General features: G+C 39.6%; 1 protein-coding gene across 2 annotated transcripts in view; it reads left to right on the top strand.

The window, feature by feature from the left end:
• The window catches only part of GLP1R (glucagon like peptide 1 receptor), an 85,895-nt gene that overhangs the window by 11,089 nt on the left and 58,942 nt on the right, over window positions 1-15,864 (top strand). For both annotated transcript variants that reach the window (XM_030036095.2, XM_030036096.1), the window contains exon 2: window positions 15,401-15,497. In XM_030036095.2, the coding sequence (XP_029891955.1) occupies window positions 15,401-15,497 (97 nt within the window). The remainder of the gene's footprint in view (window positions 1-15,400; window positions 15,498-15,864) is intronic.

The raw sequence follows: 15,864 nt of genomic DNA, 5'->3' as shown, positions 1-15,864 counted from the left end.
TTGCACTCTGCCACCCTTCATCCTTCTTAATTAACTAGAAACGGACTTTATGCGTGGTATTTTACCATTCAAAACTTTTTTTCAAGACGGTAAGGTCTAATAAATCTCCATACAATAGACTTAAAATCACCTGATTGGGATCAAATAGACCTTTATGTAATTGCACCAGCAATGAAACATTGTATGAGTAGGGAAATGAGCAAATGATTACACAGATTAATCTCTTCCCCTACATATTAATTCTAGAGGAAGCTGTTACAGTTGTAGACTGTTAGTTTTCTGTAAAAGAAGTCTTGAGTTAGTGCAGCTTTCACTACTCCTGCTTAGTTTTGGCAAAAGGATGTCACAGGCTTTCCAAATGTGGACAGCAGTCTCTTGTTTAGACCTTTAGGGTGATCTTCCAGGATGCTTTTTCTTTTCCCAGAAGGAAGATGATAGAGAGGGGTTTGGTTTTGGGTTTTTTGGGGTGTTTTTTTTTTTTTTTGGGGCGGGGGGGGATGTTTTGGGGAAACTCTTTCAAAACCCGTTCAGGACAAAATGTTTCTTCTTTTCAGCAGAAAACTGAAATTTCTCTGTGGGGATGGGTGGGAAGTACATGCTTTCAGCTACAAAAAAGTAGTTGGGGTCCTCTTTGGGGACAACACTCTGAGTTCTGTACATGAGAAAGGAAAGATGAGAAGATGGGTAACAAACTATCCACATTGTTGCTATAGTAGTCATGGTTAGTCTGAGCAATCAAGGGAGATGTGCCATCCAAGACAGTGGTTGTTGGTGGCAAAGAGTCTGGCCAAAATGAAACTTGTGGCTTGTTCACAAGCTGTTGTTCTTTGTTAAAGTTTTCTTTTTATCTTTTTATCAGCGCTTGCAGATAAAGGCTTTCTTCTAGGAATAGGGAATGGAATAGTCAGGTGAGAAAAGAAACAGAGGTGGCCCAAGATTTATGTTAAATGTGTCTTTGTGGCCCCTATGCAAGTCTGGTGGAACACCTTGTGGCTGATAGATGACAAGAAACGTCCAGGTTTGGGGGTGTGTTTGCTTTTTTCCTTGGCTATCTTGCACAGAAAGATTTAAAGTTGCAAACTTTTATTATCTTACTCTCTTCATTTTAGGGAGATTGAGTTAGGTGATTAACATTCCTGGGGGCATATGTTTTAATTATTGAATAGGGAAATGAGTTACGGTGTTGTCTTGCATTTTGCATAGAAAGTAGCAGTGGTTGTCACTCTCACTATTAATAACAAGGTAGGATGATCACATGTTCATGTTGCAATAACCCATGCAGTAAGGTAACCCCTTCCAAGTACCTGTTTTGGAGAAGGAGTGGTAGTGATGAGCTTTCTTCTGTGTGTGCTTAATTTATGAAGTCTGTGTGCTTGGATACTAATATGATAGATGCCTTGGAAATATCTGTAATAGCTACAGAAAGCAGTGGAGTATGAATCCCCTTTTGTTTTGAGTTGGGGTTTGAAGGGCTATGTTTTTCTGAAAATGTTCTTGGTTCCTGTGTAATTGATTGTGGCAGGAGGAGGAGTTACAGCTGCATGGTAGACATCTTAATCAATGAGACTCTTTGTACTATTAGACAGCATACTCTTTAGAGCCAGGCACTTAATAACAAACTAAGCTCTCAGTTGGTGCTACACATACTACTTAGGGAGATTAAACGTTGTAATATTGGGAGAACAATGCTAATGTAAACATCCTTTATAGTTCATGAGGTTAACTTCCTACTTGCTCAAGCTTTCAAAAATTAGTTTCCTTCGTGTTTGTCCCTTGTATTGCCCCTTGCTTGTAGAGCTCTCCTTGGGTTCAGCAACTTGGTTCACAGCCTGTCTTTAATCTTTTCTGTGAGCTGTCCCCTGTTGTCTTTGAGAATACTCTATAGTTTTTCTTCAACAGAAAGATTTATAGTCCTCATTAATCTTGGCTTTGCCATTCTATCTGAGCTGCTTGGCATAATGCTTAAATAAAGCTTTAAAGAAAATTCATATGTTCAGGTAATTCATGAATATGCCTGTACTTTAGAGAAGGGGAGAGAGAGAACCTGTGTACTGGCTGATCAAGAGAAACTAAATTTCCAGTTAGTGTGCTAGGAAGAACTTGCATAAAAATCCAGAATTCCAAATACTTTCTCCTGTCCCCAAATTACATCTAAGATGATGATCTTTATGTGGATGCTACTTTATGGTCTCTGGAGTTTTTTGGTTTGTTTTTAATTTATAGCTGTTCTTATTCTTCCCTCTTTCTGTTATTTTTGTCATGCTGGAAATATTTGGAGCAAAATCAAGCTCTGGAAATAAACAGATTTATTATGCTGTTCAAAGTGTCTGTATCCTGCTTAATGGACAGCTGGGATTAGCACAGAAGAAAAGTGTTTCTTGAAAGGCAACATGGGCAGCAGACTATGTCACTGGGAAACGAGAAGATAATTTCATAGCAAATTTGTAGCAAGCTTGGAAAACTGTCAAGTATGGGATGACAGGCAGCCAACATGGAAACAAACATTCAACTTCCAATACCATTGTGAGCTAACTGCTTTGTGCTTATTTTGCAATGCTTGTCTTTTATTTAGTGTTATGATCCAAGCTGGAAAATAAACTATTTGAACAGTTGGAAATGGAAAGTGTCAGCCTACTTTGGTCTTGACTAAATCACTTTCTCTTTAGCCTTCTTTTCCCTCTCATCTGTCTTTTTTTCCACCCTGGTGTCTTCTGAAGTTTTTGACCATTTCTGGTCTAAGTAATCTGACAAGAGAAATGTTCTGTGGGTTAGTGTCCTTTCCATTAAAAGTTTTGGTAGAAACGAAGCAGACAAGCTGGCCCTTCTGCTGTATGTTTGTCCGATTACCCAAGCTGCTCGTCTAATGAGCTCCTCCAGGGAGCATGTCCCAGCTCTGGCCAGAGTTATCTCCCTGTCCTCCATATAGTGAGTTACTGCCTTTTTTGGTTGTGTTGTTTCTTTCCTTAAATTCCATAAAATGGACACATAAGAGTGAAGTTTTTAGGTTTTTGTTTTGGTTTTTTTTTTTTTTCCCCCTGAAACAGTTGTTTATATTGCAATCAGCCTAGTGAGATCCTGTAGTCCACTGGAACTTTGCTAAATTGTAGCAATGAGCACTGGTGTTTCTTTTGTTTTTGAAAAGCTAATAAAAATGTCCTTTTTTTTTTTTTAAACACTCCTAATATAGCTAAATGAGTCTTCATTTTGGAGATAGGAAGTACAAAGGATGAAACTTTAATGAATTCATTACTTGCTCATTTTAATAATTGGAAACTGTTGTGTAAAGGATGTTGAGAGAGGTTTGCATGCACAAAGACTTATTCACAGGATCTGAACAAATCTTGGTTGCCATAAAGGAGGAGGACACGCCTTCCAGTGACCTGAACAGAAGCTGTTCCTGCAGGTTGTTGGAGCACAGGGTTTTTCATGTACCTGCCATTTCTAGCCTGGTTTTGGCTATGGGCTTTAAGAATATGAACAAAGTTGACCTTTTTTTTCTTTCCACTTAGTATTTTTAATTCTATATGGGTAATAAGAATGTTTGGCTCACTAGGAAAAATTTTAATTGCAGCATATTCTACGGTGTCTATGTACCACATATCAATCTTAAAGGTCTATCTGATCTACTGACTAGTCCTTCATAGGGTTTAAAATTTGTAATTTTATTACTTAGTGATGAAGAATAACTTGGTTTATTTTGTGGGTTGGGTTTGGGGTTTTTTTTGTGTGGTTGTTTTTTTTAAGGAATATTGGTGATTGCTCTCAGCCTGTTGAGAGCTAGGTGTGACAGAGTAGTAAGACATGGAGAGAGAAGCTGTGGCAGTGAGTTTCTTTAAAAGATGCTCTTCTAATAAAAGTGCACGAGCATCTCGGACAGCTTTGGAGATATTAATCTTATGTTGTGATTTGCTGCATTTCCATAACATGCAAAGTAAAAATTAATTTAAGTATTATATGTGGGTGTATGTGTAAGAAGGGAGGATAAGATGGCTCAGAAATATAGGCAGAATCCAATAATTAAAGTTAGAAAGTGAATGGAGACTATTAATGCTTCCATACTGTGAATCCACTTAAGGTCCTGTGCTTTGAGTCATGTCTTCCTAGACTCCACATACACTCAGTGGGAGGGAGAGGAAGAAGACAGCAAGAAAGGAAAAGGGCAAGGGCCATGTAATGCTGTATTCTCTGGGTGATTTGGAAGGGTGTAGGAGGGGTGTGTGTACTCACACACGTGCATGTGTGGCTGGTGTGACGTTTGAGTAGAACTTTCACATACAGTGCCTAATTTACCGATTTTAAACTTAAACATTTCAGTGAACTTTCTGTCCTCAAAATCTATGCTGCTAAAGCAAAGATAGCTGAGGTGGAAGAGTGATTGTTGTCTGTAGTATATCAGTGTGCTACTTTGCTAGCTGTGAGGAAAAGACTTATATTTTGCCTAAGGTAGTCAGGCATGAAAGCTTTTACCAATCTCTAGAAGCAGAGGTGATGTACAGTGCTGATAATGCAGCACTTCTATCTAAGGATTTTGACTACTTTACCCAATCCATTCCTTCTAATTGGAAAAGTAGAAAGAAATATAAGCTACCAGCCACAGCTGTAAAGCTGAAAGAGTAAAAATGACACAAAAGGAAAAAATTATCTTATAAAAGCACAAATACTTTTAACTTTGAGGTGTTCAAGATGCAGATACTGTCTTCGGTACCTCCAGCTGTGTAGTTGTCTTCTGTAACAACTTAAACCATTCTTGTAAGAAATGGAAGCGGCAGCTAATATAACTCAAGTGATGATATATAACAAAAAGGTAAGGAAGCTGATAGCAACAAGTACAAACCAACAGTTTTAAAAATGCTAATAAAGGTTAAAGTATCTGAAAAGTCTGTGGCGGCTGGGGCTAAAGGACAACTAACTGGCTCTTTTGTCAGAAACTAGGTCAGTCTTAACACTGTTGGGGTGGAGTCTGGCCTCTCCTCCACAGGGCTCCAGTGCAGAGTGTTAGCATGGTACCATATGGTAGTAATACCATGAAAAATTAAATTTGTGTTTGCTTTCACTAGTAACTATTAGCTGTTTAATCTGATACTCATCCAACAGTGTTGTGAAAAGGCTTAAAAATGATGTAATGTCATAAATACTAACCAACCTGTTACCTAGGGAAAATTGAATCGGGTATATTTTAACTACATCAGTCCCGTTTTATTAATTAAAATTATTGTGACATCCTTCATGTTTTGCAAGGTAATTCCTTTTAAGGAAACTTATTTGCATGGTTAATTCAAGTCAGACCAGAAATAAGTGTGGAATTCAATACTGAAGGTAATTGACCACAGTAGCATCTTGCCTAAGGGTGCAGTGGATTCTCTGTCACTTGGAATCTTCAAGTCAAGATCAGATGTGTGTCTGAGTGGTATTTTCTGGTTAAGCTAGCATGTGTGAGATGGATGCAGGAGTTAGTGTGGGGCTCTAGAAGGTGCTATGCAGGGAATTGATGAGTTTTTCATCATGGGTCCTTCTGGCCCATCAAGGTCACCATGGTTGCCATGTACCATTCCTAGTGGCAAAAGGTGAAAAATCATGAGTCGTCTAGTAACAAGCATAGATGAAGAGACTTTAAGGGCTATATCTCCAATAACTGAAGTCCTCAAGTCTTTGTGTCTTTGTGAGTAAAAACATATGACTCCTAGCTTAATGTTTCTATACAGGTAGTGGGCTTCATTTTAGTCCCCTCTTAGTTCTAAGATGGTGGATAATTAAGATAATTCTTATGCCTTGCTGTGAGGTGTGCTGCTTTTGTCTCTGCTTCACAGCAACTCTTATCCTCTTAAGCATTTTGCATGTTTAATTTTACCCTGGAGAGTTTGCCTGTCCAGCTCACGTTGTGATGGCACAAGTGCTTATGGTGGCATAAGGAGAAGACAGGAGCGAGGCGTGGGGGAAATCACAGCCTTTCTCTGAGGACAGAGAAACCACCTCTTTCAACAGCAGTGCCTGTTTATGCTGCTTTAAATGCTATTAGTTATGCTGTAAGATGGCCCTGTGCTCCAGAAGTACATCTTAAGGATGAACTGAGATGTAAAACATAAAAATTCTTTGCAGAGCAGGTTAGTTCAGAAAGCAGACTTTTCCTCAGGAGACACATGTCAAATTAAGCCACTGCTGTTTAAGTTTCCAAGTTTTTTCCTCTAGTCTCTTCTCTGCGAATCTGTTCTGTTCCTACAAGTGCTGCTTGATTTAAGGTTAATGTCAGATGGGAAATATCTGGCTGTGAAACTACTAACATGGAACTAATGGAATGATTTCAGTTCCTTTAAGTGACCTATCTATTTTCACCTTTATTACTGCATGGTCACTGCTTCCCTCAGTGCTTTGAAAATTGGAGCTGAGGGAGGGGAAGCTTTGTGCACAACTCAAAATACTCATTTTGACAAAGGTTAGAGACTTGACTGTAGAGGCAGCTTGTAGCAGCCTTCCAGTACCTAAAGGGGGGGCATACAAGAAAGCCAGAGAGGGACTTTTTACAAGGTCATGTAGTGATAGGACAAGGGGTAATGGCTTTAAACTGAAAGAGGGTAGATTTAGATTAGATGTAAGGAAGTTCTTCACTGTGAGGGTGGTGAGGCACTGAAACAGGTTGCCCAGAGAAGTTGTGGATGCCCCATTCCTGGAAGTGTTCAAGGCCAGGCTGGATGGGACTTTGAGCAACCTGGTCTAGTGGAAGGTGTCCCTGCCCATGGCAGGGGGGTTGGAACTAGATGATCTTTAAAGGTCCCTTTCAACCCAAACCATTCTATGATTCTATGTTATTACAACATTTTTAATGAAATGCTGACTTCCTCTTCGAGCAGCATAGGCTGCGTTTTGTTTCTAGATCTGTGAGGGTAGGTCAGAAGTGCTCTTCTTGTCTTCAGCTTTGTAGCTTCCCCTGCTCCCAGAACACTGCTCAACTTTGCCTTTGTTCCTTCCACAGTGTTTCTAGTGCTACACGTTTTGTATCTGTCTAAAAAATGCAATTTAAATTCTTCATTTTGCTGTTTTGCTTGCTCTGTTGTATAACTGCATCAATAAAAGTTGTCTTCTAAAGAGCACTTCACAAAGCATGTGTCAAGATTTGCAATGCACAATAAAATCTCCTTGTACTGGAGTCCTATGATAATTTAATTCTCATGAGTGCTGGCACACTATGTCTCCCACTAAAATTGTGGGATTGCTTTCTGCTCTCCAAGAGTTTGGGAGTTATAGTTGCTTTTGAATTTTGCTTTCTTCTTCTGTCTCTCTGCATAGCTGCTCAGTAGTTTCTTCTGTCATGTTTGACTGGCTCAGGTAATACATCCTTGACAGGAACATTTACCAGAACAGATGAAAGATGTTGTAATGAAAATAACGTTTTCTGGTAACAATGTCTGTCAGTCTAAATATGTTTCTGCTTCAGTGGTAAGCATATGGATTCATGGGTCCTACAGTGACCAGAGGAAACTTCTCTCCAGGCTGGGAAAGCTCTTCATGGGGTAGAAAAACTCTGCAGGTAACTCTTCTTGCCCCAGGTCTGTCCATCACTGAAGACAGAAGCAATAGAATTAACCCTTCGAACACAGGTTTGTACCAGATTTTCAGTCTATCCTACCTGACTTACAGGAGTTTGATTTTATTTATTTATTTATGTCTCTAGAAGATGATGCTTAATTTTGTAGCATGCTGAAATATTAGGCTGTACTTTATTCCCTTGATTTTGAGACTGTATGTTATGTAAGTTGATTTAGGTGTTAAAAAAATTTGCTTTGACATTTATGCCTCTGAATGCCAGATAGTTTGCCTTGATCCAGAAAATTATAGGGGCCAAGAGAGATTATTCTCATTGAAGTGCACCTTGTCAAAACAAAGATTTCAGGGATGGGAAGAGAAAACTGGTCAGTTCCAAAGGACGAATGAAGCATCCCAGGACAGACCTGGGACGTTTGGTCCTGGAGTGGAAACCCTTGTGGTCAGGGCTGAATTCTCCCACCTGTTCAAGACAGCTTATGTGTTTGGAAAAATTTGTGAAATGGTAAGCCAGCTGAACTGGGAGCTGCCTGTGCCTAGTCAACAGAAGGACTGAGAAGTAGGAATGTGCCTCAAGTCAGTTTTGGTTTTGTTCTTTAAAATGCCTTATCTGAGACTCTGGGCAGAAGCATTCTGTGTTTGGGAATCTGCATTTCCAAACCTTCTTTAGGAGATGCATATGCTTATCTTTTTTCCTTAATCTAGAAAGAACAGGTCTTAAGAATGAGGGGAGGGGGTTGGTGATTGGTGCCCTGTGCTATTATAGGCTGCTATGGGATTGAGCACAGCCAATCCTTCTTTCTGAAGCTGTGCAGGTGTGCAAAAGAAGAAGAAAAAAGCATGAGGGCAGGCAGGCCAGGATGAGGGACCATGTGGTGCAGTGGTTATTTTCAGCCAAGAGAAGAGGAATGCTGAGATTCAGCCTCTGATTTAAAACAAACAAAAGAACAACAAACACCACCCCCCCACCCCCAACAAAACAAAAAAACCCTCCCCACAGGTGTTTTTATACATATTCTTGTCTTTGATAGGAGTGGTGTTTGTTCTTTCAGGATGCTCTTTGGATGGGCTGAAATACTGTTTTGAAGCTACTCAGGATGAAATGGAATAGGGTGATCTTGTGTGTTTTGGGAAGTTATTGAAAGCCCAGTGTTACTGTTCAGGACTGGAGGTGTGCTGTCAGTCTGGGCTGAGCAGCTCTGAAGAGACAGGCAGAGGATGAGTGTCTCCTCTGTGCATTAATTGGATATAAGTGCCTGATGAGAGCTTGCTCTTGCAGCTTTTGAGTTCAAAAGCTTGATGTCATGAAACTTAGTCTTAAACCAGTGACAGAATAGAGCAGTCTCCATGGTTAGACAGCTGGTGAAACACTGTTTTCAAGATTTGCCATTATCAAAGTACTGAGACTTTGTTTTTCTTGAAGGTCTCATTGTAAGTGCTAACTGCTGCAGTCTAAGAGAAAACTCAGCTGGCAGATGTCGCCAGGGAGTTTCTCACTGAACCAATAGCTCCTTTTGTGGGAGTTCATTTGCTGCTTTTCACTAGCAGGGAGGATGCTGAAAGGTTTCTTTTTCTGGTGCTCTTGAGCTACTTGAAGTCACTGGTTCATTAGTAACTAAGGAACAGAAGCGTTTACAGGAAAAGCTCCTAGAAGCTGGCAATAGACTTTTCTCTGAAAGAAAAGTTGTTTTGATCTGCTGTTTGTTTTTTCTGAAGGGTGAGGGATTTGTCCAGAGTGATCCAACTGCTGATGAAGTATCTTGTAAAATATGACTTGGGAAGCATAACTAGTGTTATATCATCTGATCAGTCAAGCAGGCCTACAGAAGGGACAGAGAATAATGACTTTACCTCAAAGGGTTGCTTCGTCTTGCATAATGTCAGATGACTACACTAAACTCAATACCGGGCAACATAATATGGGAAGAGAATGCAATAAATATGGAAATCTGGAGGATGTCAGCTGTCCTAAAGTATGATCTCTGGAAAAGGTATTGCTCAGACATCTTTAATGATACTTCTTTTGTACTATCTATAGTGTAGGGACAGCACTGTAATTTATGTACCTCCTCCTTTGACATAGCTTCAGTACTTAAAGGAGAGTAACTGGACTGTCGGAGATGCTGCCTATAATGGATTCAGATTCACTCATTACACAGAAGTTGAACTAAGTAGTTACAAAATCGGGTTAAAACTCATCTCTTTGGGGCAGTGAGGGAGGGAGTTCAAACAATAAAGCCTGCTCCCATACTAACACATTTCCGGAATATCTTTTGGTTTTCAAGAAGCATTGTACTTGAAGGACTGATCCTCAACAGGATTGCTTTGTCATGGGGTGGACAGTGGGGTCAAAGGACTCCATTAATATGAAGTTCAGTGTTGGGTGTTTTGGTTTAGTGTTGGGATTTTTTTTCTGCAACAGTTAAAGAAATGTAACTGTTCTCACAAAGTGGTGGTTGGAGCATCAGCATTGGCAGGACTTTTTTGACAAATTTATGGTAACTGTTGAGAAATTGGATCTTGACCGATGGACTTAGGGAGGTAGTAATAGCATCCTGCCATTCATATGCTTTTATATTTACTTCAAATTAGAAGCGGAGAAAAGCGATGACAAATTGCAGGGGGAGATAAGTTTGTTCTGTGAACAGCTAGCCCTGTTGCAGAGTTGTGCCATGCTACAGCCTCTGTTTTTAAACTTCTGCTCCCAGAGGTGCTGTTGTGGCAAGCCAAAGCATCTTGTAAGTTGGGAAAGTGCTTTCAGGAAGGTGACTGTATTTAAGCCCCACACAAATTAATTTATTTAAGCTTGAAACCTGGAAATAATTCTTTTTTGGACAGGAGGAACCTCATCCCAATAAATGCAAGGTGATATTGGGTCACAGCAAAGCTTTCTGGGGTAGCAGTGCTGTGCTCTGCCGCATTTGGGCTGTGAACTGAGGACAAAACTGTCTTGTAAATTCAAGCTTATGTCCACACTTTGAACTGAATAAACCTGTTAGGTGGCCAGCTTAGTTTCCACTCTGTTGGCTTTTATTGATGCAGACCTATAGCTTATGCCGACATAACAGATGATTTAATAAGATCCATATTATACAGGAAAGAATGTCAAGTCAGAATGAGCATAAAGCTAGTAATGTGGAATCTTCACCTATCTTGGACTTAGTTGCTGTGCTGATACTGAGCAGAATAACCTTGAAATAATGTGTCACATTGGACTTTTCAAAGAGGGTGGTAAAGTTTGAAAGTAACTCAGTGGTGCTTCTGACATAAAAGGCAGTAAATGTAATCCGAACCTTCCTGTCATGAGGCAGATATGTCATCGTTACTATCTAAGGGAAGAATACCAAGGCCGTACCAAAGTGTGGTTGAATGCCAGGTTGCCTAGCTTTTGCTTTTGAAGACTAAGATTAGTATTTTGGAGGTCCCAGTGGTTGTAACATTACATATGAGCCTTTAGTGGCAAGTTGAAGTCTTGCATATTATCCTGAAATGTTAAAAGCATGAAAAAGCTGTAACGTAAGCGTTCCCATTTAAAAACAGACAATCAAAGACTTAAGAAATACAAATGTAAGGAGGAATTTCTTGTTCTGTTGCATGTAAGACCTTTTATATGGTTGTAGGAGAAGAGGGAAGAAGATAGCCCCAGTAGTCACTGGCTGCTTCTGAAGCTCTGAGAATTCTCCCTTCCACTCTGAATGATGCTGTTTTGTGGTGCATTTTGTCTGGTCTGAGCCCTCTGCAGGTTTATACTCTGTGTGCTCAGATTTCACTGTATTAAAATAGTGCTTTTGTAGCATTGATCACTTTGGAATCTGTATGGATGCCATTTTTGCTGCAGCAGGAATAGTTTCAAAGATGTTGAAAAGTGATTAAAATGCTTCCTTTTACAGTAGGGTCTATGAAGACAAATGACAGCTACAGAAAGAGGCTTTCCTATAAAGGTGTTACGGATGCGTAAGGAATTCTGTCTTCAGACTGTTGAATAAGCTAATTTGTCACTAGAGATTAATTACACTTAATTATATACATACACTGAAAGGCTCCCAGTCTTTGTGCTTTTGCCTGTCTTAATTTTTCTGCATCCATTTTATGCTCCTTAGGCTGCACCGTTACTTACCTCATTAATGTCCTTCATCCATTCTTGCCTTTTGACTCTTCCACCTTAACCAGTCAGCCATGTTTCCAACCTCTTCTCCTCCACTATCGTTCTGTGATATATTTTCACCACAGCAAAACTGCTGCTGTTTTTCCTCCCATGGTTGAGTATAACTGGGGGAAAAAAAAAAAAAAGAAAAAACCAAAAAAACCAAAACCAAACCCACAACTAAAATGCAAGGACCAGTGCTTTTAGCAACAAAAATATAGTCCTGAGTTTAATAAAGCTATTTGAACTTTTGCAATTTGCTCCAAATCTTGGGTACTGTCCCAGGAACCTTGTCCTTGTATATGTGTGTTTAGTGCTTTGATGTTGCAGAAGGAATTAAATTATTCTTCAAGAAAATATAGTATCTCTTATTCAAATAACTACTTACATTGTAAATTTGTGGCACTGGTGATTCTTGTTCACATGGGCCAAAATCTCTGGGAAATCGGGATTAGGATCTATTAAAATAAAATTTAAGTCAATTTGTCTGATAACTAAATGTGGTGGTTAGCTGAACCAGAGTAAGCTGTTGCGTAGGGAGAACAAATTATGTAGTCTTGGAATTTATATTTGATTGTCTTATTGCAACAGACTATAGATAATAGAAAACTGTCTACCAAATCAGTCATCTCCACAAAAAGGCATGTCTAATTATAGTTTGCTAATCTCCTTGTTCAAGTTGTCTTCTCACATTATGAGAAACCAATATAAGTAGAATGTTTCTAATTTTTCATTAAATGGAGGGATAGAGGCTTGCTTTTTCCTAAGCTGTAATTAAAGCTGGTTCTTCCTGCATTCATGAAGGGAATAGGTGAAAAGTCGATTTAGAAGAAAATACTTTAAGGCTTGCTGACTCCATAAGAGCCAATTTTCTTAGTGTGATCAGTTTTGAGGATATTTTCAGGGTATTTTAAAAGGTAGAGTCTTGTTTCTAAATGAAACCCTGTATGCATCTTTATCTTGTAATGATTTTAAAAGGTGAATTTAGATTAACTTGATGTGGTCATCTGCATGCATGATCAATAGTTACTTTTTGGGAAGATGTGGGACACTTAGTAGCTTCTGAAATTATTCTGAATCATAATTTAAGAGTTCATCCTGAAAAAGTCCCTTCTAATTAATTTATTAAAGTGTTCACCTGGTGATGAGAAGGTGGTGGAAACAGTCCTATCTAACTTCCAATAACCACCCTTGTAAAATGAAGACCTTTTAAACAATGTATATAACCTGAAAGTTACTTTTTAAAGACTGCCTGAGAGAAACTTAGGTTTGAAAGTTGTTCTCTCTTTACTCAGCCTACATGTATCTGTAGATGGCATTTTAGTTTTAGAGTTACTGGTTATGTGTTTCTTTACACACACCTGTAGACCTAATTTAGGTGATAATGTTTTCTTTCTCCTTCGGGTATGCTGAGCACAGATCACTATGCTACAGGTTTGTGTGTTTCCATAAGCACATGGGGTTAAAATTCAGTAGGATGCATTCATTTTACACTAGGGACTTCAGCATAGACAGACTTTGGCAGCATTTATTGGCATAAATAAGATGATTTAAATGAGGCACAGAGGCACACAAGGGTCAGAGTTTCAAAGATCCACAGGCTTGTGCTTGTTTTGACTTCAGGGGAAGCTGGCTAAATTATTCTAAAACTATGGCCATGAGGCCCTAGCTACAGTTAAGTTGCATGTAAATATAGGCAGTTATTCTTGAAACATAACACAGGTATCTACTAAATGTTGTACTTCTCATCATGTGTACAAGAACATCTTTGTAATTAAATGTAGTGGCTTAGTCCAGGCAGAAGCATGATGCGTATGGTGTTTTGGTTTTTTTCAAACACTTTTTTTTTTTTAATCAGAAGCGTACAAGAGAAGAGGACTTGAAGTCTGTAATCCAAAAATGCTGGTTCTACTTCTGTTCTTTTATACCAAGGTGATTGCACTGGTGTCTAAATTTTAGTCACGTTGTAGTGGACAGCATTCAGTTTGGCTTTCCTGAAATGCAGTATAGTTTTAAAATGACTTCTTTGTTTTAAAACAATCCTTCCCATGCCCTGGTTTCCTTCTAATCATCTGCAAAATGTTTAGAAGCACAAATCAAAAATAAAAAGTAGCAGTTGAAGCTGTGGGGGTAAAATTACAAGGTTTATTTACCCTCATGCTTCACTTAATAAACTGATCAACAGCTGGGATTAAATGAATTTTCCTCCACTCAGTTTTAGTGTGTTGTACCATTAGGTTTGTGCTGTTGATTGTATGTCTGAGACATCTGTGCTGGGCCTTTCTCTGGAAAAAGAATTCTGAGTTAGCTGCATTATTGATCACTCACAGCCTGCTAATCCTTGCATTTGTAATTCGGTTTATATGAATGTGGAGAGGGGAGAGAAGGACTGATGTGTATTTACTTAAATGCAGTTAGTAAGCTGGGCCTCTGTGAGCCAGGTGGAGCATCTGCTAGGGTTAAGCGAGCAGCCAGCACTAAATTTTGCAGTTTAATAACAGCTAATTTCCTTTGTACTCAGACAGAGTTTGTACATACTTCTCCTTTGCCCCCTCAGTACTTGGGGTAGCTGACAGTGGAACCTGCAGCTGGTCAAACTGTGCAAAAAGGAGGTCCCTGCTCTTTCTGCAGTTTCAGGAAAAACACACTGGATGCAGGGAAAAGCTGTTATTCATAGAAGAAAAGCTGAGCTGGAAAAGCTTTCATGCACGTTCTGGAAGAATGTGTCGTGGTTTAAGCCCAGCCTGCAACTAGGCACCACGCAGCTGCTTGCTCACTCCTCCTGCTCCCAGTGGAATGGGGAGGAGAATCAGAAAAAAAAGTAAAAACCTGTGGGTTGAGATAAGAACGATTTAATAACTAAACTAAAATAAAATGTAATACTACCGATAATATTATAATAATTGTAATGAAAAGGAATATAATAAATTAAATTTAAAAAAAAAAAAAACAAACCAAGTGATGCACAATGCAATTGCTCACCATCCGCTGACTGATGCCTGAGCAGCGATCTGCCCCACCCAGCCAACTCCCCCCAGTTCATATGCTGAGCATGACGTCCTATGGTACGGAATACCCCTTTGGCTAGTTCGGGTCAGCTGTCCTGGCTATGATCCCTCCCAGCTTCTTGTACACCTGCTTGCTGGCAGAACATGGGAAACTGAAAGATCCTTAACTTAGGATAAGTGCTACTTAGCAACAACTGAAACACCAGTGTGTTATCAACATTATTCTCACACTAAATCCAATACACACTGTACCAGCTATTAAGAAGAAAATTAACTCTATCCCAGCCAAAACCAGGACAAATGCTTGGGGAATATATGCTGAATACAGTGAATTAACTTGGTGTCATTTGTGGGGTAGCAGAAATACTGCTGTTGGAAAGAAAACCTCTCCTAAAAGGACTTGCTGCTGTCCCTATCTTTTCATAAGATAATAAATCACACAACTGGGGCATGTTTAAGAGAGCAAGGCTAGATCAGCTGCGGTTTCAGTGAGGACACAGTATGGTTGTTGTGCTTTTTTCAGTTCCTTGTTGTACAAGTAGATATTTCTTTGGCTGCTATCAAGCAAATGCAGAGCAGTATCTTGTACCCTTTATGATAAGCAGTGCTCTTTGACTTGTGGTAGTCATTTTCACACTTACCCACTAAGGCTGCATGAAAAACACACAGTTTAAATCCCTGTAATGTCTGAGACTCGTGTTTTCTCTTCCAGAGTTCAGATGGGTCCCTCTCTGGGGTTATGCAGAAGTGGAAGGAGTATCAGCTCCAATGCCTGAAATACTTGTATGAGGCACCCCCCATTGTGGCAGGTAAGCCTGCTTGGTAGGGATAGGATGTATTAATTTTAAAATGCATGATAACAGTAGCAAGGGAGTGATTATGAACTTGATAATACTTCTCCAGCTTACTTTCGAGTCCATTTCTTCTTTATCCCATTTGTTTCCACCTGCTCTCTGTGGGACTCTTCCCTCTGCTGAGGAAGCATTTTATAGAACAATTTCATTGTAAAGATGTTAGTCTTTAGGTCCAGAGTGTTTTGCAGTGGCAAGCGGTGGCTGTAGCACATCAAAGCAGCACACTAATGTAATACCCCTGAAACTTTTTTAGGGGCCAGGGTTGAGAGAGTACACAGGTGTTAGGAAATCTGGGACCATGCTGTTCCCATTGACCTAGCAG

The sequence above is a fragment of the Aquila chrysaetos genome, chromosome 13 (assembly GCF_900496995.4).
Source record: "Aquila chrysaetos chrysaetos chromosome 13, bAquChr1.4, whole genome shotgun sequence".
Classification (NCBI taxonomy): domain Eukaryota; kingdom Metazoa; phylum Chordata; class Aves; order Accipitriformes; family Accipitridae; genus Aquila; species Aquila chrysaetos.
This window is presented reverse-complemented; position numbering and strand designations above follow the sequence as displayed.